We start from the raw sequence: 27,899 nt of genomic DNA, 5'->3' as shown, positions 1-27,899 counted from the left end.
ACTAAATGGAATCTGTATTCACTATTGATTTCTGTTTCAATTTGCATAGTCTCTTAGGTTTATTTAAAAAAAACCAACAAAAAAACACTTGGGCAATCATTGAAAAGATCTAGAAAATTATGATGAACTGTACAATTCACCCATTTTAATTCTGGATCTAAATGGCAAATAGAATTTTGCTAAAAATAGAATTCACTACTATTCCAAAGAAAAGAATTTCACATCAAAATAACTTCATAAGTACAACAAATATACAATTGAAGTCCAAGAGGCCTATGCTAAGAAACATTTTTTTTTTTGGGACAAATGACAGGATTTTTTTTTATAGTTTCGTGAAGAGTCTAATGTTTTGAATTTAAGGCTTAAATTAGAGGCCAATCACAAGCTTCCCAGATTTTGTCAAGATCAGACTTGGGCTGGACCACATTTTCAAACCATTCCAATTATTTTAGCCTCAGAATTTCAAGGGAAGATTAGACTTAGTCCTAAATTCAGATGTGCATAGCTCTCAGTATATATCTAAGTACTTGCCACATTAAGATTCCACTTAATTAATTTCCCTTATTCTTTTCAGTTAGGCAAATGATATTTAAATATAAAATGACATTTCTATACATACTAAACAACAAAAAATTATGACTCAACTCTCTAAGCTTAAATATTATAAATAAATGCAAATCATGTACTAAAAGGGTTATGAAAATAAACATTAGCCCACATACCTGGGTTTGAAAGAAATGAAGGTGGGTCTAATAAAAATCAGGCAGTGAACTTGACAAAGATCAGAAACAGCCCTTAAAAAAAAAACCCTTCTTTTGTTTCCTTTTTAGCTTGCTTTTCATGGGAATTGTATTTATGAGGGAGCTAAGAATGTATTTGCTTTAGGCAAACACTTGTGTTCTCTCAAGTCTAGTGCTATGGGGAATTGCAGAAGTAGAGGATGGAATGTTGGGATAAACAGTGGCATCAGGAAATTAGGGTAGGGCCATAGTGAATTCTGCAGACGAAAATAGAATTTTTAGAGCCAAATGACTTTTGAAAATAAATCCCAAAGTTGGCAGTATTCTATTAGATATTAAAATAAAATCCAGAGAGAATAAAAGTTCTTTAAAACAATAACAACAACTTCAAACAACCCCGAATGGTAAACACTTTAAATTTCTGTTTTAAAATACATTCAATTAGTATAAACATAGGGAAAAATACAAGGCCCCTCACAGAAGTCAGAGCCAGAGTTTCAAAGCTGTGTCTTAAGGTACAATTATTATATTATATAGGCAGAATACAGAATTGTAGTTCTTCACAAATTAGATTTTATACACATACAATAAATTACTTTTCAAGGCACAAAATAAATACCAATGAAAGAAAGGAAATTTTCTTCTCCTAAATAGTAGTAATTACAAATTTCTAGTTAGTCCATTCACAGAGGATTGTTAACACTGAACCTAGTTTGGAATAAAATTGAAAAACTCAATCAATCCTGGAATGAGATTTTAGTACTTAGTTTAATTCTAAGCAACTCCTTATTCCCAGTTTGTAAAAATAAAAACCTTGATCAAACCATCAGAAAAACATCAGGTCTTGAATGCTCCCAAAACAGACACAAATAAGTAGAGTTTATAGAATTACACTCTACATCCCCCAATACAAGTTCTTGTACCCTAAAACAATTCCGAACTATGACTTGTGAGAAATCATGGGGATCAAAAAACCCATTAAATTAAGATCCAAATAAACCTTAAAAGTTGGCAACCTTCTAAAACTCATTCTTGAGGTTCCTTTCCCTTGAAAAGGATGACTGTGTGGAGAGTGTAAAATAATGATATTAATACTGAGATGTTATATAATCACATCATTACAGACAACAGGATTAATTCACTGAATACTGTTCCTTCTGGATTCTAACCTGAATATAGATCAAAGGCTTTAATGGCTCCTAGAAAATGACCAGAAAAGCTACAGATAAAAGCTTGTTCTGAACTATAACACTTTTCAGTATTAGCAGAAACAACATTTGTTTCAATCACTCTAATATTTAACATTATAGAGTTTTATAGTTTACAAATAGCCCTATGTACATTATTTTATTTGATCCCCTTTGAATAAAGGAAGGCTAAGGTAGGTTAAATTACTTGCATATATATATATATATTAGAATGCAAATTTTTTGAGGGCAGGAACTGATTCCCTCCCCACTTTATATCTCCAGTGGCAGTTACCACTATTAATACCTGGAACATAAGTAGGTGGCTAATATAAGTGGTTCAATAAAGTATCAGAGGTAGACTATGAATCTACATCTTTGCAAGATCCAAATCTGGGGCTCTCTAGTTTAAATTTTGCCTCTTAGCATATTACTCCATCATTAAGAGTAAGAGAATAAAGATGCAAGGTCAGGTGTTTGGACTTCATCTACAGATGGATCTGTCCAAACAAAACCCTTATCCTTATCAAAGTAACTGCATCACATTCAGAGCTATTAGATGGAATGGACATTATATGTAAAGGAATCTATCAATCTCTTTTTGGTACTTCTTGTCAATTTTATAAGTCACTATTAACTTATAAATATCCTATGTCTCAGCTTCCTTATGCTTACCATAATTCACTTTTTTTCTATTAAAAGAAATAGGATTTTAATTTTTATCACCTTTTGTTTTGACATTACTGTCATTTCTGAATATCCCACCTTCTTCCCCGATCCAGCCAGAATGAGCTACTTCTTTCGACAAAAATAAAAACGGAAAAACAGAAAAATATTGGTTTAATAAAGCTGATCAACAAATTACCTGCATTAGATAATATATGAAATATTCCATACCCAGTGCTCCTTACATCTTCGCAGAGGGGAGTCTGATTTTCTTATTTCTTCTTCAGAGATAAGGTTGGACCATAGAATTTTAATGAATTTTCCTTAATAATTTTTCTAAAGTGGGCCAGCATAATCCTTTAATGAGTGAAATTATTCTTTTCTAGCAGCCCCAGATGGTTGTTTGGTCACTTTTCTACTTGGAAAATACTCAGCTGTGGAGACCCTCAGAATTCAGTACTTTTACTGCTTCTTTTTAAAATGCACATTAAAAAGCTAGCAGATCATTAGACATTGTCTAGTGGTCTTTATTGTCACCATTATAAGAAGCAATGATCCCCAAACTTGTATAATACCCCAGGGTATTTTAAATTGCCTCAAGGAGTATCACAAAATTCTAAATTGACAAGAAAAGTTATTTTTTACTCTACATTAATAAAAACATCAAAAAAGTCAACTTCCAAGTAACTTAGAGGGAAGACAGTGTCAACTCTAAGCACCATCTAGAAAGTTTGGAAGTCATTAGCCTATAGTTGTCTAAATCTATATTCCTTCTGTCTCAAATTTAATTCAGTTTAAAATGTAAAGTGATTACTCTGTGAAGATACTATTAGGTTTGGGATAGGACAGAGATATAAAAAGTGAAATAAGATAGATCATTACCCTCAAGATACTTCTAATTTTGTAGCTCACAGAGACAAATAATTACAATATAAATAGAATATGATAAGTAAAAAAGATAGATCTCAAACAAGTGCTCTGAATGAGTTTACAATAGGAAGATATTGCTCACAGCTAGAATGAATGGCTCAAGGAAAGGTTCTTGGAAGAAGTGGCATTTGATGGTGAACAAACACTGGGATTTCAACAGATGGAGATTGATAGGGTCTAAAGGCCTAGACAGAGTGGATAGGATTTTGCCTCTTGGCTACTAAAATTTAAGAGAACACTAAATGCACTTTCATTTCTTCAGTAAACAAACAATTGAGTTTAACAGCTAATTAGTAAAAATAAGTGAAATAGGAAACTACATCTTCCATCCCAAGAGTCAGCAATTCAGGGGGACTTTTTCCCAGTCCTGCTCTTTCTCTTCTTCTCACTTTCCCACTCTCTTTCTTCCCTACCTTTTTTTCCCCTTCCTCCTTCTTTTCCAACCTCCCTTCCTCTTTGTTTTCCTTTTTTTTACTTACTTCCATCTTTCCTCCCTTCTTTTTGGTGTCCTATTTGTCCACCAATAACATAACAGAATTGAAGGCAAGTTTTATACCATTTATTTTAGATGCAAAAACTACTAGTTATAGCGTTTGCCCTAAGGAATACAATAATAACACATAAGGAATAAGTAATCAAAATCAAAGAGACAGTGTATAATACTGTTTGCTAGGTGAGATGAGGTGTTTGAAGGAGAAGAGAAAAAAAATAATGCTGGAAAGGATCTTTGATACTAAATTATAGAATGCTTTGTAAAACTGAAGAAAGTACCTGGACTTTATGATTCCTTGAAGTCTTTCAAATAGAAAAGCAACAAGATTAGATCTGTGAACAATGTATTGGATAGACAAAAGGTTGGAGAGTTGGCTATTTGGAGGTATAATCAATAAGTCTTGGCAACTAATTGGATATGAAAGGATACTGCAGCTTTAAGACTGGTGACTAGAAAAGTAATCATGGCAGCAGATCAACAGTGCTTTAAAACTTTAAAAAATCTGTACATAATATTATCTCATCATTTGAAGCTCACAATAATTCCTCTAGGTAGATAGTTGGATGAGTGTATTTGATAATCTTCTTATTTTTATAGACAAAGAAACTAAAGTTTAGAGAGATTAAAATTATTTGTCCATAGTCAAAAGAAGGGTTCTTTAAAGCCAGGCATTTCCTCAAGTACTCTACAATCCAGTCAAAGTGACTTACATGCTGCTCTCTGAATACAATATTTCATCTCCTCTTTTTCTGTCTTTTGTTTGGGGTATTCTCATTTCTCCTTATCTTCAACTCCTGGAACACCCAGCTCCTTTCAAGACTCAGTTCAAGTCTCACCATCTATAATAAATCTGAGATTTTCCACTTATCAGGTCCCTACCAAAATTTCTCGATATTTAATTTTTAATAGATTTTGTATGTGTTTATTTGTGCATAATTTGTTCCCCCTCAATAGAATGTAAGCACTTTGTCTTTTGTATTATTATGTGTAGCACATTATTTTATTAATATATATAGTATCTGGCATACGATATATATTATATACTTGTGGAATTAAGCTCCATCTGCATTGATCTTTGAAACCTATCTCTTTAATATAATATTAGGAGGTACAGACTTTGGAGGAAAGACTTTGAACATAGAGAAAATTAAAAAAAAAATTATGGGTTGATTATATAGATATTGGCAATTAGTACACAGTTGAAAATGGAGATAAATGAAAATTTGGGAAAAAAGGTAGGGTGTGGTGATACATATCCTTTACCTAGAAGGGTTAATTAACGCTCAAGAAGTCATGAGACAACTAATGAAGAGAGCATATTGAGGAAAACAAAGAAGAGATAGATTTGGAGGGCTATCTACATACATAAGAAAGATAAATTAGAGTCACTAAAGAATCTTCTACAACAACAAAAAAAAGGTATTGAGGGAATTATTAAAGTATTCAGAAGTGTAAAGAATACTGTACTTAATGAGGATATATTTATGACATTCAACATGCCAGAGGGGAATACAGATAGGTACATATTTCTCTTTTAAATATAGTGACCAGATCTCTTCAAGATAATATTCTTATTACTCTTGTGTCTTGCTTACTTAAGATTATTCCATCCTTTGCAGCTCAAGAATAAAAAACAAACAACAAAAAAAACTGACATGTTTGGAAATACTAACACAAAATCAAGAAGCAAATGCATGAAAAGGATCAAGAAACTTGCTTTAATCCAAGAAAATTATTATTTGTAAAGCTATAAAGAGAACAAAATTGAAGGATCAGAATGGAAAGTAACTCTTGATAGTGAGCTCAGAAGAAAAAAAAAAGATTTACAAAGCTATATAGCAAAAATAAATTCACTGTGTTTGGAAGGGTTATTTTCTTTTAAAAGCTTTTTTTTTGGGGGGGGGGGAATGAGTGCTTTCTAAAGCTGTATAGAGGGCATTAAATGAAAAAAAGTCTTTCCTAGTTTAATTATAATGTTGCTGGTTTCTTCTTTTCTCAAGTCTTTCCTTGCTTCTCAAAATAAAGCAAAATCCAAGAGATGCCAAATTCCTTTAAATTTCCAAGATTGCAGATGCATTTATAATAAAAAAGGGAGGAGGGAAGTAAATTAATTGAAGAATCATGGAGTCAAAAGAGCCTTAAGAGACCATCTCCTTCAATCCACAGTTGAACAGTAATATTTAAAACATGAGAAACTCACTGTGGCAACCCATTTCATTTTTGGAGCACTCTAATTGTTGTGAAGATTCCCTTGAAATCCAGCCAAAATTTGCCTTTCTGTAGCTTCTCCCAGTTGTTTCTACACCTACTTTCTGGGGCCAAGAATAAGACATTCTTTTTTCCCCTCCCTTAATATGCCAGCCATTTAGAAACTTGTAAAATACATTACGTTTCCCCTAGCTATCTCTAGTCTACGAACAGTTCATTTTCCTACTTTCTAGTCTCAAGACCCTTTTATTATCTTAAAAATTGTGGAAGACTTCTTTATGATCTTAAACATCAAGGACACCAAAGAACTTTTTGTTTTGTGGTTCTATTGATATTTACCATATCAGAAATAAAAACTGATAAATTAAAATATTTATTAATTCATTTAAATGATATTAGAATCTAATATATAAGATTTTGTTAGTGAAAAATAATCATATTTTCCCTAAAAAATTTAGGAAAAAGAAAGGCATGGTTTTACTTTTTTTTTTCATATCTCTTTAATGTCTAGCTTAATAGAAGACAGGTGGACTCTGCTATCTGCTTCTGTATTCAATTTGTTGTTTTGGTTGAATTATACAAAGCCTCAGAGAGATATGTATTTGGGAAAGATATGGGTTTTTTAATATGCAAATAACATCTTAATATTATTCCAAAAACAGTTTTGCTCTCACAGACACCCTGAAAGGATATCAGACATCAAGGGATCTAACATCATACTTGGAAAACTTCTGGCTTAAGGTAAAGATCTTTTACTACTTCAGCTGATCTTTGTATAGAATGGCCTCCAGCCCACACTAATCATACTGTTGATGTTCTTTCTCAAATGGGTCACCTAGGACCAAACAGAAGAACCTAGAAGTAGTTTAACTAGACCTCAGTGTAACAAGACTATTGCCTTATTTGTCCAGGACACTAAACCTCCACTAATGCTGAATTCTCCTTTTTTTGGCCTCTGTGTCACTATTGGTCTTTTTCACATGTACTGTTGGCTAATCATGTCTTTTCAATTTTTTTTAAACTTCAAATGAAGGATTTTCTTACAAATAGGGTAAGTGGTCCAATGGATTAAGCATTATACTCATCAGGAAGAGGAATACAAATTTGGACTCAGGACACTTACTAGCTGTGTCTCCCTGAGCAAACCACTGAACCTTTGTTTGCTTCAGTTTCCTTATATATAAAATGGGGATAATAATAGCACCTAATTCCTAGAACTGTTGTGAGGATCACATGAAATAATAATTGTAAAGTACTTAGCACATGCCTGGTACATATGAGGTGCTTAAAAAAAAAGATGTTAAGCTATTTATTTTAATTATTATTTTTTTAATTTTAGTTCAATGTCTAGCTTGTTGAAGTCTTTTTGAATGATGATTTTATCTTCCAAAGTATTAGCTTCTTATTTATAAAAACAAAGCAAAATATCTTAATTATATTGACCAGTGCAAATCACTATAGTTATTATCTGAGGTCAAATTAGCAAATTTATAATACCTGCCAGCATAAATCATATTTTAAATGCCAATTTAGTCTTTACTTTATCTTAATTTTAGTAATAAACTAAATTATACCTCCCCCATGACTATATTCCTAAAGAGATTTTTTTAATCTATAAAGACTCCCATTCACACTAGCTGGTCGTACAGATTTTATTTTCTTTTTAATTATTATTTTTTTTTTCATCTTCTGTATTTCATACCCACTGTTAGGGGATTGGATGAGTGAAGGACGAGGGAGAAACAAGGATCAATGGAATTCCTCCCTCCGTCTAATAAGTTTAAAATATAAAATATACATTTTATATCTTTACATAGAAAAAAACCAGATACAGATGAAAACCAGCTGGTTTTTATTCAAAGAATAAAAGGATGGAGTTAGCGTTGAGAGAGGAGAGGAAGTATGTTAATGGAAGGTAGAGGACCACCAAAAATCAAAGAGAAGTAACAGTCTGTGAAGTCAAGGAAGGCAGCATACCACAGTGGAGAGAGAAATGGCACTAGACTCAGTAAAGCCTATGTTCAAAACTCCCCCTCTGACATACCATGACTGTTTCATCTTGAGCAAATCACTCAACTTATCAATCATAATAGGGTGCAATTTCTGTTAGTAGAGGGAATCTCCTCATTGAGGTCCCCCACATAACAAAATCACAGATATTGTCTACAAAGAAATTACATGAAGTGCCTACTATATGCCAGACACTGTGCTAAGTTCTGGGGATACAAAGAAAAGTAAAAGAAAGCCCCTGTCCTCAGGAAACTCACATCTAAATAAAGATATAGATCACTATTTACCTACAGATAAATTCACACATGTAAGCTTATTGGATACATCTTCTGGAGCACATTAGATCAGAGGGATAACTTAACAGCTACAGAGGTCAGCAAAACTATCAAGTACAGCCTGAACCAGATTAAAATGTAATTGAAAAATGTGTGACAAAATAAATGAAAATACAGTAAAACAAATAATGTTGATGGCTTTTCTAAGTCAATATGTGGCCTGCAGGGATCCATTTCTATTTTAATCTGACATCACTGCATTAGAACCTTATGAGGTGTCAAAGTTTTCCATACTGGTCTTCCTATTTTTATAATCATTTTGTTTTCCTGGTGGGCTTTTGCAGTAGATTTCCAAAAGCTATAGCTAGTCAAAATATAGAATGTAAGCTCCTTGAAGGCAGGTACAGTTTCATTTTTATCTTTATATCTAACTTTTAGCTAATGCCTTGAACATAGTGTAGATTAAAAAAAAAAACAACAACTTTTTTCTTTTTTTTTTTTTGGCAACTGAATTAATAAGTAAGAACACATGAGTAAGTGAGTTCATGTTGGATATTGTGCACTAATAAAATTATATAAATCTGAACTCTTGCTATAAGGACATAATGTTTGAATACATTACCTGCTGGTCAAGAGGCAAGAAAATTACTCCTTTCTCTTTGCTTTACAGTGGAAAAAATACTTGCTTTGGAATGAGAGAACCAGGGTTCTTTCAAAATGCCTCTGCTGATTGCTGCCTATATGACATATGACTGTGGTAAAATCACTTCAACTTTCCTACATCAACTTTCTCAAATATAAGGTAAAAAAGCTCAACTAGAAAACCTCTGAGGTCTTCTTAGCTCTAGATCTAAGGCCTTTCTAGTCTATGTTGAACAGAAGCTGTACTAGTTTTGATTAAATGGCTTCCAGACATATTAAAAAAAAGACACTGAACCAACAACATGGGAGACTTGCAAAGATTCTTCTCCCCTGACATTATTCCACAGGGAACTACACTAGACCTTCATTATATAGGATAATGTAGAAAAATGACCCCTTTGGAACCATTCACAAGCTGATAACTCAGTCACATCAGTGATTAATGACTGTAAGTTAGATTATGAACTCCATGAGGGCAAAAATTTTGTCACATCTTTTCTACCTCAAATAGAACTTAATACATAGTATATGTTCAATAAACATTTGTTGAATTTGGATGAAGGATGAATAGGTTTGTTATTATGTATGTGCCTAGATATTTGTATGCTGACTTATAAGGCAAAAAATTCTTTACTTTCTTTATATTAAACAGACAATTTAATGACCACCTGATATGGTGTTACTTGTTGGCAGCAACAATAAAAACTCTTGAGGAATTCAAATTCTAGCATATATTTACTACTTGTATGACTTTTGGCAACTCATTTAACCTCACTGAACCATATGAAAAATGGGAATAATAGTAATACTGCTTATTTTACAGGTTATTGGAAAGCTTAAATGAGATAATGCTTGCAAAATATTTTGTAAACCTTAAATGTTAATTATCTATTAAATAAAATTATTTTATTATACAATATGTAACAACAGCAACAGCAAAAGAACAACTTAGTTTTTGTTATCACATTCAAAGTAGCATAGTCACTATTCACTTTACAGACAGGAAAATTCTAAGGAGTCTGAAATGTTCCCATAAAATTCCTATTTGAATGAGGGAAAGATATTTATATTTCACAATGTAAATGTAAATACTCTTTATTTTTGGTTTATGTTTAGTTACTAATAACTCATATGGTAAAAAATTATTAGATTATTTTTCAGAGAATTAATGGAAAAATTGTTTCTGAAATTACAATTTCTCTAATTACTCATAATTTTTAAAAATTGACAACATATTTCTTAAAAGTCTGTTTGCTGCTATTCCTGCTCATCAAAATGTATTTTTGTTTTTTAAAAAAATTAGATCAAGCCAGTTCTTTTTTATTAAACAAGCTTGTCAATTTCCATAAAGTAGTGAGATTTTAAAAATATGATTCTCACATGTTTTTATTTAAAAATTTTAATTTCCAATTTAGGAAAATACATACACCGCTAAGTGATTTTGGAAATCGGTAAATACACAAAAATATTTCAAGAATAGTTTGAGCATATTTGTGAATACCTGCAATATGCAATGTCAAAATGTATAGGTTTCAAATCAATACAACCTTACTAGCAAAAAGCACTGCAAAATAATTACTCTGAGGTCTAGTTTGCTTAGTATTCTAATATTAATCTTACAGTTCTAAATCTCTGATCCTTATGTCACCCTCAAAGCTTTGAAAAAAAAATTAGGCTCTTTCCCCTCCTCCTCCACCTCCTCCATGGTAACTCTCAGAGACCATATGCAACATTGAAAAATATTTTGAAATACCAAATAATGACTGCTGTTATTACTAGGAACATATGGATCACTGATGACCCCCAGTGTCTGTACTGTACACTGTTCTATGTATGCATGTATGTGTTAAGTATATGTGTGTATATGTATATACAGATATATGCACACATGTGTATATATGTACATATACATATACAGATGTATATATTTTTCTGCTGTGGCTTCTTAAACTATTAAAAAATAAAATGAGCAGCAATAAAATCATGATGTTAATTAAAATTAATATCAGATCAGAAGAATGAGCAAAATTGTCCTTTTACTAACATCATCCCTCTACCTATATAGTCCAACTAAATATTAATATCTAATTTAACTTTTATTAGTCTCATAGAATCCTAGTAATAAATTACATGAAAATTGCACTGTTACATGTTTTAGCAGCTCTGTCATTTTTAATATAATTTCTGTTAATCTAGCAGAAATCATCGGTTATACTGTAAAGCCACCCACCCCTGCATAAGCACACAACTGTTAAAATGTAAATTGCCCAACTATTTTTAGCTGCTGCTGGGAAAAAAAAAAAAAAAAAAGCTGTCCTCGGGAATAATGATTTGAGGTATTGTGTTCATTTTGTTTATCAAGCAGCTATTCAGCCTCTAGTGGGGCCCAAGTGCTTAGGCAAGCAAAAGCTTTTTAAGAATGCCTGCAGCTGCAATCCAGCCTTCCAGGTAGGCTGCAGGTTCAGAGCACAGCTGCCCCAGGCTGCATCAACTCGGATCCATCTGGAACCGAGTTTCAAAGAGGATTTCAAATTCAAGTTTTGGGGTGTTGGACAAAAGGTGGTGGTGGTAAGGTGAATGGAACCCAATAACTAACTAAAAAAAAAAGATACCATCTCGACTTGGGCCTTAATACATAATAAAAAGATCAGACCTATTTTGCTCTTTCTATGGGACTACTTGCTAAGCCGGATGTTGCATTCAGTTTATACCTCGATGAGTTATGACTCATCCAGCAGCACCTGCGCCCATGTGTTAAGTACTGCCAAATAAAAAGCCCACCATCCATTTACACAACAAAGAGATGTACCCCCACAAGGCAGCAGTGCCTCAAATCTACCCTCCCCCCCATTTGTTCTAAGCAAAGGAGGGGTGGAAAAATCTTTCTTCATTACACAAGAGATTTTTAAACCTAACATGGATTTATAATGCGGATTCATTTATAAACAATTTTGTTCCTTTAAAGAATAAAGCATATTTAATAGCACAAACACCCTTATAGCATAAGATTATCACAGCCATTAATGATTTTTCCACCAAACCTTTCCAACCTTTTTCATCAAAGCTCTAAATTCTCAAAGGATACATTTTTGAGCAAAGAGGGATCAACAAACTAGTTGCATGAAAGCTTTCCTGATGCTAGGCTGAAGTTAGGAAAGGCTTAATGAAGGCTTTAAAATCCACTAGGGCTTCACAATGAACATCTGACTTGGTGATTTATGCATATTAATAACCTCAGTCCTACAGAGGCAAGCTGAGCCGAACATGTCCTCCGAATCTTAATGTCTTCAGCTCCATTGGGATTATTACAAATGTAAATTTCTAAGATTCTCAGCTATTAATCTCTGTCTGTCCTCCTGTTCAGCAACATAATGACTAATTAAACATCAAAAGACCTGTACAGGAGATCTTCTTTGACAGCTACCGGTCTAGCCTTCTTCCCAAGAGGCAAATTCAAATGACAGGGACATGAGGTAAGAGCATATGAGTGAGCTACAAATCAAGGCAGTGAAAGCTAAAAACTAAACATCAGATGTGGATTCAGACTTAACAAACGTTCTCAATGAATCAGTTAGGCTATTTACAATCACTAGACAAAGCATTCAGAACGACAATTCAACTTATTCTCCCAAGAAGTAATCACTGAATCCCGGAACACAAGCTGTTACCCTCAAGTTAAAACACAGGTACTTACAGAAGAAGGCAAACCAGGGGGCACCTTTCTGACTTTCTTTGCCTGCAAAGGATCTGTATGCAGAAGAAAACACACTTCATCAGCACATTATATCAGAGAGAGAAAAACAACCAGTGTTCAGCTCTACAACAAAGCAACACAAGATTATGGTGCTTGTTTTCCAACTTTTTTTGGCTATTCCTTTAGCCAACTGTTCCCTTCTTGTTGGCTCTAAATAGGGCAATGCGAGGTACACCCTGATTTAAAGTGGTGCCACGTGGGATTGCGACAAATCTCATGGGCATGCATGGTGCCTCAGAAAAAGAATACTATAAATAAATGTGTGCACCAAAGGCATATGATGCAACAGGTTAAGAATGGAACTAAGGGCCATGTCCTTGTTGTTTGGTATAAGCTCAAAAACTGTACTACCAGTAATAACAAGAGCAGGACAAAGTATTATCCTCCTCTGTATCTTAAATAACAGATAATTGATAGCATTTTCCACACATTAGACAGTCAATAAATATTTCTTCTTGTCAACAATGACAAATTTATTAAACAAAAAATTCTCTGGTTTCTGGAAGGAATCAAATCCATATTCACATTCATGCTCCATAAAAAACAGACCTTAATTGCTTCTTAAGGGATCTTCACTTTCATGGACTAGTCTATAAATAGATTTTGGGCTCTGTGAAGTTGATGGAGAATGTGTGTGTATGTATGTATTCACACACACACACACACACACACACACACACACACACACACACACACACACACACACACATCTTTATTTGCAATAATAGCTAACTGAAATTCAGCATTTCCTTCAATTATTTAGAAACCTTATTATGTAAAAGACCATCCGTTGCCTTCACTAGAATGCCAAAAGGATGTCTGAAAAAAAAAGGTTAAGAACTCTAGGTTTAAGGGAAAGATATATGTAACATGAAGGAACACAAACAATGAAACTTTACAAAGTATTTTTGATTTTTAGGCTAAATGGATATAATGCCATCTGTTTTTTGTCTTTCCCCATATTATAGCTAATGAATGGTTGATGGCTGGCCTCAAACAGACTATTTTAGAACAAATAAAATCATCCTTGAATTCAGTCAAACTCAGGGTATAAGGGGCAGGAAGAAACAATGTTCAAAGCCAATGTTCAAATTAAATATACAAAAGGAAATATATAATGAATTAAAAGTTAGGCATATGTTAGGAATACTAAATTTTCATATTTAAAGACAGCATTCAAGAAATAAAAAAGTTATCTCAATACTGTGTATGGTATTTATAATTGAAAGATAGCTAAATTAAAATTTCAGAACATTGGTTATAGCATACAGGAGAGTTTATGGTAAGCAACAAAACCTAAACAAAACCCTTAAAGATTGTGTATTCAAAACTGCAATAGTATATATTACACATTTTCCACATTGGTTGTTTATAGTTAATCCAAAGAAAAGTCCATTTAAAATACAAATAACATTTTTGATGGACAAAACCAATAATTTTATCAAGAGAAGTAGTTTCATGTGCCTACTTCTCCCCAAACACCTAAAAATGATATTTCTTTTTAGACTTACTTATAATATTTAGCATTTAAAACCTCCAAGACTCCCTATTCTTTCTTTTACAATATGTATAAAAACAATAAGTATATTCTTTCAAATCTTGTTAATCAAAACAAGGCCTAACTTTTAAATTTTTCAAAGGAATTAGGAAGAAACAGCACCACAGGACAAAACTATCTAAGGGACAATGTTTGATGTTTTTAAAAATGGGAGTTATGGAAATACCCTCATAAACAAGCATGGCATTTTTCTATGCCATAAATGGTACAGTATAACAATAAGACATTCAGAGTTGTGCAGGGAATTCTCTTCGATGTATTAACTTTCCCAAGCTGAAAAACTTTTTTTTTAAATCAGCTTTTCAAATAGAGTGTAGAAATTTTAAAACCAAGAAGGAAAAAAAAACACCTTCATTAACATCTCTGTCCCTTCCCCAAGAGGCAGCCTGTATTTCTTTAAAACAGAATGTGCCAATGATAAACAACATCTGGCACACTCCATATTTCTGAAACTTAAAGGCAAAATCTTTGTTCTTTGTGAGGCTTTACTAGAACTCTGTGTTCTGAACTCTTCACAACCAAGAGAGTGTCCCATGAGCAAAAAACCATACTCTTTCTTAGAATGTCAACTAGATATTGCTACTATTTGCTGGAGTCTACCCTGCAATTCATGGGAGGATGACTGCTACAGTTAAAATCAGTTCAGTATTGACATGCTAAGAAACAATTATTCTACCTATGTTCTTCACTCAGCTACCTATGATTCAACTTCTTTGTGAAGAACTTTTTATTTTTTTCTTCCTGTTTTAACAGCTGTCACTATTTAATTTTATAATTTTTATTTGTTCTGTAATTAAAGGTCTGAATGTGTTGTCATGTCTATCTAAAAATTCTGGGCAAAACTGCTACAAGTTAAGGGATGTATTACAGAGAGTCCATTTTCTAAAACATTTAATTATGCATTTGAGTAAAGACACTATTTCATTTTTATCTAGTGCCTGGCACATTCCCTGACACATAGTAGGCACTTTAAAAATGATTGTCAAATTGACTTCAAATATAAAGATCTAATGAAAGTCCTGTTGAAGTTGAAGTTATATATGACAAAGAATGTCACTTCTCTGCCTAGTGAGGAGCACTTACTGTGAAAAGTCTATTTCTGAGCAGTAAGAACATCTTACTTAAGACACTTAGAAAGGCAGCATAATGTGGACAGAGGGCTTGATGTGCAATCAAGAAGATTTTGCTTCATGTCTTGCTCCTGACTTTCACTAACTCTGTGACCATGATCCCTATATGAGCAAACGCTGTAATTCTCTTCATTAACTCCATCCTCCTGCACTAGCAACTCTCTCAAACAGTAAGCCACAGATAGATTTCTTATCTGAAGCATCAAAAAAGTATAGAGTTCCACACATCAGTGAAATCCTTATGAAAAAGGTCCTTATGAAAATACAGCATCTTATTTGCTTTGGGAATAGGCTTTAATCGAAAGAAGGTTGTAGGCACCTAAGAATTCTTCCTCTTTTCTAATTATTACAATAGGTCACTGAGTTAAAAAACAAAATTCCTTATTATTGTTCTGTAAGAAATAACCAGCAGGAGGATTTCAGAAAGGCCAGAGAGACTTACAGGAACTGATGGTGAGTGAAATGATCAGAACCATTATATACTTTATATACATTATATACTTCAACAACACTATAGGATGATCAGTTCTAATGGACATGGCTCTCTTTAACAATGAGATGAACCAAATCAGTTCCATTTGTTCAATAATGAATAGAACCTGTTACACCCAGAGAAAGAACTCTGGGAAATTAGTGTGAACCACAACATAGAATTTCCAATCCCTCTGTTTTTGTCCGCCTGCATTTTTTATTTCCTTCTCAGGTTAACTTTATCTTATTTCAAAGCCTGATTCTTCTTGTGCAGCAAAATAACTGTATGAACATGTATACATATATTGTATTTAACAAATACTTTAACATATTTAACATGTATGGGACTACCTGCCATCTGGGGGAGAGGGTGGGGGAAAGGAGAGGAAAAGTTGGAACAGAAGGTTTTACAAGGGTCAATGCGGGAAAATTACCCATACATATAACTGGTAAATAAAAAGCTGTAATAAAAAAAAAAATTCCTAATGACATCCCATTGGTTTACATAACCTGACAATACTGACGATAAATACTAAAAATTCTAAGAGTAGACCTTCTATTCTGCTCATGAAGAACCTCATTTATGTGCCTGAGAAAGTTTTGTGGAAACATAACTACTTCATTTTACATTTAAGTACGGAAGAATCTGGGATGCCTTAATAAAAGTGGGCTTTGTCTTCAAAGTTGATGGAACTAGGGATTATTAGCTGGTATTTGTACAATACTTCAAATATTGCAAAATGCTTCACAATTACTAGCTTATTTTATTCTCATAACAACCCTGGGAGATTAGTTGCTATTATCATCAACATTTTATAGATGAGAAAACTGTGGCAGACAGGAGGGTCAAACAGCTAGTGAATATCTAAGGTGGGATTTGAACTCAGATCTTCCTGATGCCAGAGGAGGGGCTGTCTACAATTAATATCGAGGGCAAAATTTAATATATAGATATTTATTTTCTTCTAGGTCGGTGACTTTGATTTAGGGACAATTACTCTTGACTTTGAATAACAATTTATGTGCCAGAAAATTTAGTTTTCTCATCTGTGGAAGAGTAGTCCTCAGAAATGGAGACTGGGATTTAAAAATAGAATGCAGAACACTGAATTGACAGTAAAAATAAGTCAAGGGAATGGAATTCATTGAAGTCCCTTTCCTGGCTCATGAGTCTGACTAATTTGATTTGTTTATAGGTCTACTAGATATTTTAAAGGTGGGGAGGAAGAAAAGAAAAGTATTCTATGGAAGAGAAATAATTTGGGAAAGCCATCTGTTGAAATGAATTTTAAAATTTTTGAATCAACAAACTAATGTTTATTGAGAATTGATTTTGAATAGAGGACCATAACTATTGCTATATATATAGAAGGAGGATAAAAATAAAAACAAGATTGACTCTATAAAGAAATTAAAAGTATATGTTAATTAAATCAACAACTATTCATTAAACATTTGCTTACTTGCTGTTAACACTGACCTAGTCACATGTGAGATAAAAAAAATGGTTTCTGAAAACTTTCAAAGAATACTAGTTAATGTTTATGTGAAATGCAAAATGATTTATAATTTATGGACTCAGACAATGAATAAGACCAATTTCTTTCTTATTTAAAATTCTCAAATATTCCGTGAAAAGCTGCAAGGAGACACAAATGGTCAAGTTGAATTTTGTTCTTCAGTTTTCCTGTTTAAGTCAACAATGTTACTAACTTGTTTAAATATAAAACAGAACTTTTAAAGAGAGTTAATTTTTTTGTTTTCATACTCTAAATTTTTTATAAAAATAAATTATATTAAATGCATAAAATTAGGATCATGTTTGTGCTCTACTTATTAATGATGGAATGGATTATACTTTTTTATGTAAGCAGATTAATCACCAACTTTAATATAATTCCTCAAACACTAAATTCCATATGCTTAATTACTTTTCAGTATTTTGGAGAAGGGAAGAAATTAAACAAAACTCAGACTTGAAGTTTCACCTAGGGACAGTACAAATATTTACCAAGTGCTGAAGAATCATGTAGTGGTCTTCTTCGAGAACTGGTGGCAGAAAAGGAATAATATGGTGTCCCGGCTTTTCCTGAAGATGATAACTGTGCTGGGCTCCCAAGTCCTATATCTTGTCGTAGGAGACTGGACTGTGGAGAAAGAAAACGAAACCTGTATCACCTTTCTTAAGTAATAAAGCTCTTATAAATACCACTGACTCTCAAGTACTCAAGAGTTGAAAATTATTTCTTGCTTCTTTTGTCACTCTTGACACCTGCTTTTTGGTCACTGCATTAGCCTCTCCACCAGAGAGGAAGAGACATAAAATAAGGTCTAAGAAGATACTGTCAAGAATGCTGTTTTGTCAACTGTTCTGGCAAAGAATTAAAGGGTCACAGATCCCAAAGTCAAAGCTTTTTCCACTGTCACCCATTGCTTGGAAGAAAAAAAGTAAACTGTTTAAAGAAACTAAAGAAATATAATGTTTTCGTGTTATGTGGGATTCTAATGACTATATTTGTATTTTGTACACTAAAAATCAATCATTTACTTTCTTTTAAATTTTTTTCTTAAAACATTTTGAATCAGTCCATTTTAAGGAAAGTTTAAAGAGAAAATTTCTATATAGTCAGCACCAGGAAAAATATAAATTTCATTTTGAAAGGAGGCATTATGTCATGCTATGGTGAACCAAAGACATTTCAGAGTTCAAGTAAGTTTAAAGAATGGAAATGAAATAGGGACTAGAGACAATTATTGTCCCTTATAATAAGATGATAAGTACTACTTTTATGACTTTGCATAAGTGAAAAAAATTAATAAGTTGAAATCTCTGGATTTATTTCTAAAATAAGAATTTTAGATTAGATGATACCTAAGGTCCTTTTAACTCTGAGCTTGTCAGTGTTGATAAAAATATGAATACAGTGGAACTGCATTTAATAGGGGGGTTAGGTTCTAAAGTCATCTTGAAAGGCAAAAACTGTATATTCAAAATGACCCCAAGAAATCCCTTTAATAGTCTATATGACATAGCACAATTCATTATTTTTAAACAGTCATAGCTAGAAAGCCAGGCAGTTAGGAAACAGTTATTACCACCTACTAAGTGCCTGGCAAATATGCTAAGTTTTAGAGATAAAGCAAAGGAAAAGGGGCGGGGGTTTCTTTATAAGGCAATCTGCTCCAAAAAGGAAATAAATCTGTGCTCATTGCTATGGAAACAATTAAGTATGAATTTTATTTTTCACTTCATGAATTCAGCTGAGGAATCAGTCAAGAATCAACCAATGTGTTGAAGTGTCCCACTATGTGCAAACACTGGAAATACTATATCTTGTTTGATATAGTATCTAGTCCTATATCACTGGACCTAAAGCCAGAAAGATCTGATTTCTTTCTTTCTTTTTTCTTTTCTTTTTTTCTGAGGCTGGGGTTAAGTGACTTGCCCAGGGTCACACAGCTAGGAAGTGTTAAGTGTCTGAGACCACATTTGAACTCGGGTCCTCCTGAATTCAAGGCTAGTGCTCTATCCACTGCGCCACCTAGCTGCCCCCCAAAGACCTGATTTCAATCTTGCTTCAAACTCTTACTAGTTATATGACCATGAGGAAATTGCTTAATCTCCATTGGCTTCATCCAAGAGACTAGAATAACAACAGTACCTACCTCCAAAGGTTACTGTAAGGATAAAATGAGATAATATTTGTAATGCACTTTGTAAATCTTAAAATACCAATTCTTATAAGGAACTTACATCATTAGGGGAAATGAAAAGTATATCTAAAGAATATATAGAGAAACATGTATTGGTCAACCTGCCACCTGGGGGAGGGGAGTGGGGGGAAGGAGGGGAAAAATTGGAACAAAAGGTTTGGCAATTGTCAGTGCTGTAAAATTACCCATGCATATATCTTGTAAATAAAAAGCTATAATAAAATAAGTATATACAGAATAAATAAGAAGATAATAAACGTAAAGTAGTTAAATACAAGTAATACTTCTACTCAAATAAAAGAAAACAAAAATAGGGAAAAATACTTAACAAGCAGGAAAAATGACTAAGGAAAAATATTCTGGAAGGAGCTCCATGAATAAATGATAATATTCGAGGATGACCACCCTGAAACTATTTCTTTCTGTTTCACTGCGAGTCAAGGGAGGAATCAAGAACATTAAAGAGAATGTAATGGAGGCCTTTTATCTCCCTAGGAATGTTGGGAAGGAAAACTCAAGCCATCCCTCTACGAAGATCAACTACAGATATGAATAAGATTCTAGAATCAGTGCTACAAATTGTGGAAAAGACTATCTTTCACCATACACTTATTTAGCAGAATGGTTCTGCTTATACTATATAAATTGTTATTTTTTTCTGACCTAGATCATGCAGTTGAACTCTCATAATCTAAACGTCTGTATAATGCAATATTACTATATGCAAAAAGCAGCATATGTGAAAACACTAATTCCAAGAGTCAAATCTTTATGAAACTCCCAATCATATGCAAGGTATTACTCAATATAATGGTATAAGCCTACATAGTTGAGTATGGAGTATTTACTTATACAGTCTATAAATATTAGCTCATGTGTTTGGAGCAGAGGTAGGCAAACTAAAGCCTGAGGGCCAAATCTAGTCTACTGCCTCTTTTTGGACTGCCCTCAAGGTAAAAAGGGGTTTACATATATATTTTTTTAAACACAACAAAACTTTATATAAAAATATAAACTATTCTTAGTTCATGGAATGTGGTGAACCTGTGCTGTAAACCCCAGACTTAAAAGATGGGATTAATATGATCAAGTTCCTGCCTATGTTTCCTACTTAGCTCAGCTATCTATGTCATATCCATAGATAAATATAGCTTAGGTTAGTCATTTTGGTACAATGGAAAGAAACAATCACTTTGGCGTCAGAAGACCTGGGCTCTATTTCCATTCCCGCCCCCCAATTTTCTCATCTGCAAAATGAGGGTGATGGATTAGATAGGGTCTGTGGGACTTTCTAGTTTTATCTCTATGATTTTGCAAAAGCATGTCATAAAAAAAGGGTAAAGCTGGAACAGTGCATATTTATTGCTACTAGTGGAAAGACTCTAGGGCTAAAAAACCATCATCTTCAAACATAAAAGACAATGTTTATTCATATTTTTAAGGAGTACTAGTGGAAAATTGATCAATGGTGCTAGGTGTTAAAGAGCAGGACCATCCCTACTTCTAGATCAGAAGGATGCAAAAGAAAAAGGATGTTGAATTCATGCTACAGAATTTCAGGAGATAATCTCCCATTCATTGTTTCCTCAGCCCTGAATACTCTTCTGTACTCATCCACATATTTTAAGCAGCTATCTTTCCTGCTACTTCTGAAATGTTATTAATAAATATTATTATTATAGTTAACATTTATATAACATTTACTATGTACTGGTCACTATACTAAAATGCTTTACAAACATTTCATTAAATTCTCATAGCAATGTCAGAAGGTAGCTGCTTTTATTAATCCCATTTTATAGATGGGAAAGCTGAGACAGAGATTAAGTGACTGGTCCAAGGTGACACGCTTAGCAAGTTTTTGAGGCCGAATTTGAACTCGGGTGTTTCTAATACTAAGTTCAGCACTTTAACCACCATGTCATTTTTTCTGCTTAATATTGATAAATATGTTCCACAGCTCTAGCAAAAGGCTTTGAATAACTTTGATAGTTGTGTGCTCTAGTTTTTTGGGCAGGTAGGTGGCACAGTTGATAAAGTATCTGGTCTGGAGTCAGGAAGAACAGAACTTAAGTCTATCCTCAATTACACACTAGCTGTGTGATCCTGAGCAAGTCACTTAACTCTGTTTGCCTCTGTTTCCTCATCTATAAAATGAGCTGGCAAAGGAAATGGCAAACCTTGCCAAGAAAACCCCAAATGGACTCATGAAGAGTCAAACAGAATTGAAACGACTGAACAACAACAATAGTAGCCAGTAGAATAATAGTTGGTCTGACATTCACTATAAATGACAAGGGAAAAAGTCCCAGTGAAATTCCTTCCCTTCTTTCAGTGCTTGATTAATTAAATTCAGACTTTTAATATGCTTTACAGTTTAATATAATAGAACCTCTTCAATTAATAATTAAAAAGTATGATCTAAACTAACAAGAGACATTACATTTTTCTAGAAAGGTCCGTATTTGAAAATTTTATTTTTTCAGACCTTAATGGAATGATTTTTGTAAAAGACTATGTTTCTTCAAAAATAACAGAAATGAGGACTACATCTATCAAACAATATAAAAGAGAAACTAAAAGACAATGCTTTGAGATGTCATCTTTAAAATTGGCAGTTTTATATATATTGAACAGTGGATGCATAAAACACTCTATAGTAGGAACATAAGAATGTAAAGGTAATTTACCAAATAGATAAGACATCATCTTTTGTCTTTGTGGAAAATCATAAACCAGGGAGAGGTGAAGCAGGTAGAAAAAATGATTAATATAAGTAAAACATATTCTCTAGCTTCCCCCACCTCCTTTTCATTTTTCTCCCTCTTTCCTTCCCCCATTAACATAATTAACCTGTACTAATGTAATAGCTTCCTAAACTTCCTCCTTGTCTCCTTTCTTTTGACTCTGATTCAAAGTCCACATGAGCTATCAAAGTGATATCTTAAAGTACATGTTTATGTCACTGTCCTCCTCAGTAAACTATAGTGACTCCCTATTGTACCTAGAATAAATATAAATTTTCTTGTCTGGCATTTAAAGATCTTCAGAACTTGCTCCCAACCTGTCTTTAAAGACTCAGCATATAGAGATCCTTTCTAGACTCTAGTCCCCCAAATCGTGTTCTTGCTAGTACTCTAGTTCCAATATGGTTCCTGTACATGTTCTCTGGCTATCTCCAATGCCTAAAGTATACTCTGTGTGTTCCCTTAAGATTTAAATCAAGCAGTACCTTCTACGTGAAGCTTTTCTTGATCCTCATTGCTGCAAATATCCTTCCTCCCAAGACTTTGTTGTCATTCAGTCATTTTTGATTCTTCTTGACTCATTTGGGGTTTTCTTGTCAAAGATACTAGAATGGTTTCCCATTTCTTCCTCCAACTTCTTTACAGATGGGGAAACTTAGGCAAAGAGGGTTGAGTGACTTGCCCAGGATCCCACAGTAAGTAACTATCTGAGACTGGCCAAAAGTCCAAGAGCTTTATTCACTGCACCACCTAGCTGTCGTCCCCCCCCCCATGAATACCTTGTGCTTATTTTGTATTTTTAAAAAACATATTTATAGTATCCTCCAAAAGAATACAAATTACTTGAAAGTCAGGGATAATTTCATTTTAGTTTTTGTTATCCCCAGGACCCAGCACCTGGCACATAGTAGGAGCTTAATAAATATGCGTCGGTTTATTACATTTTCCACAAAATGGGGTTGCTCTCCTTTATATTATCATGTGGATTTTAAAGAAACTTTTATTGCAAGAGTGTAAAAGGCTGAAACTCTGAGTAGGTGCACTGGAGTCAGACAACTGGGCACTTAAGGCTAATTATTTATTGGACAATACTCTTATTAGCATATGCTTGGAAAATGACCCTCCCCACTATTCTATGCTGGCTCAATCTTTTGGTGTATACAGAAAATTATAGGAGGGACTAGGGGGTGGAATAAGACAAGCCAGAGTTACTTTTGCAGTGGATGAAGAGAAGGGATTGTGGAGAGCTTGTGTCCAATTCCCTTCATTTCTCCCCCTAAAGACAGAGAATAAAGACCAAGGAAGAAGTCAGTTGACTCCGCTGATTCTAAGGCATCCAGGTTGCTAACCTGGACTTCACACAAGAGAGATGACTAGTTCAGAAGTTCAGACTAGTTCAAATTACTACAAACCTGTTCAAATGAATTTTGATCCATCTAGCTAGTTCAGACTAGTCTAAATTGGGTTCAATATATGTACATGTCCAGTTCTGACCAGTTCAGATTGGTTAAAAACAGATGAAATTATTTCAGAGCAACTGAAACCAGTACTGATTATATTATAGGCTGAATAAACTATTGTGGTCTAGCCTGGAAACCTATCTGCTATTTATAGATTTGTTTCTATGAGAAAATGCATTCCAAAGTCTGAGCAACTGACATACCAATGAACTTTGGGAACACATCCCTTTTGTAATTTGAATACTAGTTGTATATGTAGTACTTTCTGCATTTGTGTATGGTGGATTTTTATGAAAGGCATTTAATTCTTGATGATTTTAATGCTGCTAATTTTAATCAATAATAGGCTAAAAGGGATGATTTTTTTTAAATCCCTAATTCTGTAGCAAGTAAAAATTCAGAGGCTTTATTTCACTCAACTGTTCTAACTAGCTTTTCCAATCTTGCTACTTCTATGTTGTAGAATTATAAAACCTGGATTTAAAACCCCATTCAGTATGCAAAAGAAAATACAGATGAAATAATTTCTTTATAAAAGCAGAAAATACAGCTTTGTTTTCTTAGTGCCATATTACAACATTATATGAACTAAAAAAAATTTTTAGACTCTCTCTGTCCTAGAAGAGTTTACAGTCAAGTCTCAGCTCCTGCAAGAAGTCTTCCCAAGTTCTCCTTAACTTTAGGACCAACCTCTGAGGCTATTCCTAATTTCCTACATATATTTCGTATGTATGTAGATGTGTGCATATTGTTACTCCCAGTTGACTGTAAGCTCCTTGACTGGTAGGGACTGGTTTGGTTTTTTGCCTTTATCTGCATTTCTAATACTTAAAAATAGTATCTAGAACATATATTAAGCAGATGATAAAAACCAAGACACACATTTTTTGTATATGATCATATGTATATGAAATAACTAAAGAATAATATCTGCTGACATAACCAAGAAAGAGCTTGTGGTGCACTCATTAACACTATCAATTAATATTCTAAATATTTAATGGTGCTTTCTTCTCTCATTCTAATCTTGAAGCTTTTAGCTACCTTCATCCCTCCTTTACGTCTCTCTCAGCATACAAAGTAACCTATTATATATTTTCTTCTGATAAAAAAAAAGATGTCAGTTCATCTTATTGATTTTTCTGCCTGTCTAAACCAAATGAGAAGCAATATTGATTAGGACTGATCCTGTCCTGGAGGTATCTCATGCAAAAAGGAATATACATATATCCCTGAGGAGAAAAAATGACTAGCTAAGCAGTTTTAAATTATCAGTAGCATGTTCTCTTTAGGCTAGGCTGCCTTAGGTTTCTTCTAAAGTATTAGTTCTCTGAAATGATACATCACTTAGTTCTTAACGCATTCTTAAAACAAAATGTTTGTATCTTTAGTCAGTTAGAACCTCATCTGCTAAACTTGTATTTAATTACTAAAGAATAATCAATGATGGGTTATCCTCCAAAACATGGGCTAATACTTCATGGATTAATGTTGTAACAGATTAAACATACATCTCTACTACATATTCTTTACTTTGAATTACACAGAAATAAATACTCAGCTTGCAAACAGGAATCCCAAGACTTTTAAAAGAATTTTCCAAGAGTGTATAATTCTCAAAGATGAAAATAAAAATGATACTGTATCACATTACTGCCATCACTACCACCAGCACCATCATAATAACAAAGGGAATACTTGAACTAAAAATGTTAACATTAGTGGAGATGAAATGGCAATGGGGTAACCAAAAGTAGTAATAAGTTTACATTGTGTCATTTATCACTGTTACCTCTTCCTGATAATAGAGGTAGGCACTTTTAAGGTGTTTCACGCTCCTGCCAATTAACAAATAAAATGATGCTCTTTCTGTGGTGACCAAAAAAACTCCCTCAAACCTAGAAATAAACGGGAGGGATACCTATCATTGGAGGGATGTCTGGACAAATTATGGTATATGAAAATAATAGAATGCTATGACATGAGAAATGATATGGGGAGTTACTTTGTTTCAGAGAAATTGAGGGAGATATGTATGAACCAAAGCAGTGTGATATGATGAGCAGAATGTAAACATGATAGAGTAAAAGTATTGCAAAAACAAACTTTAAAAGACTTAAAAATTTTTACAAGTAAAGTGATCAATTATATTACAGACTATGTTTGTACAAAATGAAATATAATTCCAATGGGGGAAAAACATTTCAAATATTAGAAATTTTTTTCTCTGAAATTATCTTCTATTATATAATTTTATATTAAAAACTTTTCCCTAGAGGATAAGAAAAAGTGCTTAATTTAAAATAATGTTTCTTTTGCTTTAAAGAATAATGGTAAGCTAACATTGAAAAACCATTAAAACATCAAATGATTCTCAGTAATTTTGATGGAAAAATCCGATGTAAAGGAGCATATTACCTGAAGTTCCTGGCAAGACTTTCTACACAACTAAGATAAACATATAATACATAAAATGTTGAACTTTAACTATTTATTAGTTTTCTGTTAATATTCCACAAATGATTAAAAAGCATACTGCAATAAACATTGAATTTGGAAAACACTGACATTTGTAAAATAATTATATTATGATGTAAATGTATTTTAAATTGAAATTCTAGGGATATGTTAGCAATTATCAGCATGTTGTTAAAGAATTTTATCCTGAGAATCTCATTAGATAGTGATGCGAACTACAGTTGTTATCATTCTGAGAACAAAGGGATTTTGAATGAGTAATCAATAGCAACTGGCAGAAAATGAGACATTAATTATGATCCTCTCTAGTGTTTTGTCTCAGACAAGGTTTCATTAAATGCTTTGTGCTAACCTGTACAGTTTCAAGTCATTACCAACACATTGGACAATATATTATTTGGTGGTGGGGGGGGGTGTTAGGCAAGGGGAGAGAAGGATGGAGCGTAGAGGGAGTGATCTCGAAACAAAATGAAAGAGAACTTGAAATGATACTATTCTTTTTGTGGGTCAATTAAAACACACCAACCACCAGTAGCCAAATGTTGTACATTTTCTTTAAAATGTCTCAAATTTTATAATCTCAGCATAGTCTCTTGAAAATTTAATTATCATCATCTATACCAAAAGAGTCATGCAGGTTTGAGAAGATAATGGCAGTCATCCATCAATTGTATCCTGCCACTGCAATCAGCCTAATCTTACTGGAATGAAAAGAAAAGGAGGTGTGTGTGTTTGGGGGGGGGGAGAACTACCTAGAGAATGAGCTACTTAAGTGGTGCCACATCATAAACAAAATAGTACATATTTAGTTTTCCTACCTTCCCTAATTATCATCAGCACACAGAAATTATGAGACATCATATCTCCCCTTTTCTTTACTTAAGCTTTAAACAGATGTAAATCCTGAATAAACTAAAGTGAAAACTTTTATCAAAGATAAAGAAGAAAATATTTAATAGATATCATGATAAAGATCTTTAGGATTGTAAAAATCAAAGAGATAATAAAACAAAGTATTTCATACACCTTAAAGCACTATAAAAACACTATTGCATGCAAACAGACTTTTTGAAAAAGAAAATAAATACAAAACTCCTTCCCCAACTTTCTACATATTTTCATCACTTTCACATATTTTATAGTTCAGTAAGTGGCAAGACTATATCCTTTACTTGGATTTATTATATGCTATTTTGTGTGTATTGTTAGTTAACTTTCCATGTCATTTATACAATTAAATCTTAAGTACCAGTGGCTATATCTTCAGTAGTGTTTTTTTATAAATAGTAAGTCTTTGTACATTACAATAGGTAAAATTATTGAAAAATTGAATTTGTTTTTTCCCACAAGAAAACCACTGGTATATTATGTTGTGCCTTTGTCTCACTGAGAGAGAAATATGAAGGAAGGAATGTTTTTCAATATTAAAAAAATTC

At 33.2% G+C, this 27,899-nt stretch overlaps 1 protein-coding gene across 5 annotated transcripts in view; it reads right to left on the bottom strand.

Moving 5' to 3' along the window:
- Positions 1–27,899, bottom strand: part of TCF12 (transcription factor 12) — a 411,883-nt gene that overhangs the window by 69,488 nt on the left and 314,496 nt on the right. For all 5 annotated transcript variants that reach the window (XM_074294613.1, XM_074294612.1, XM_074294614.1 and 2 more), the window contains 2 exons: positions 18,076–18,211; positions 12,846–12,898 (listed from right to left, as the gene is read on the bottom strand). In XM_074294613.1, the coding sequence (XP_074150714.1) occupies positions 12,846–12,898; positions 18,076–18,211 (189 nt within the window). The remainder of the gene's footprint in view (positions 1–12,845; positions 12,899–18,075; positions 18,212–27,899) is intronic.

The sequence above is a fragment of the Sminthopsis crassicaudata genome, chromosome 2 (assembly GCF_048593235.1).
Source record: "Sminthopsis crassicaudata isolate SCR6 chromosome 2, ASM4859323v1, whole genome shotgun sequence".
Classification (NCBI taxonomy): domain Eukaryota; kingdom Metazoa; phylum Chordata; class Mammalia; order Dasyuromorphia; family Dasyuridae; genus Sminthopsis; species Sminthopsis crassicaudata.
The sequence above is the reverse complement of the archived record's forward strand: the minus strand, read 5'-3'. Positions and strand labels throughout refer to the sequence as shown.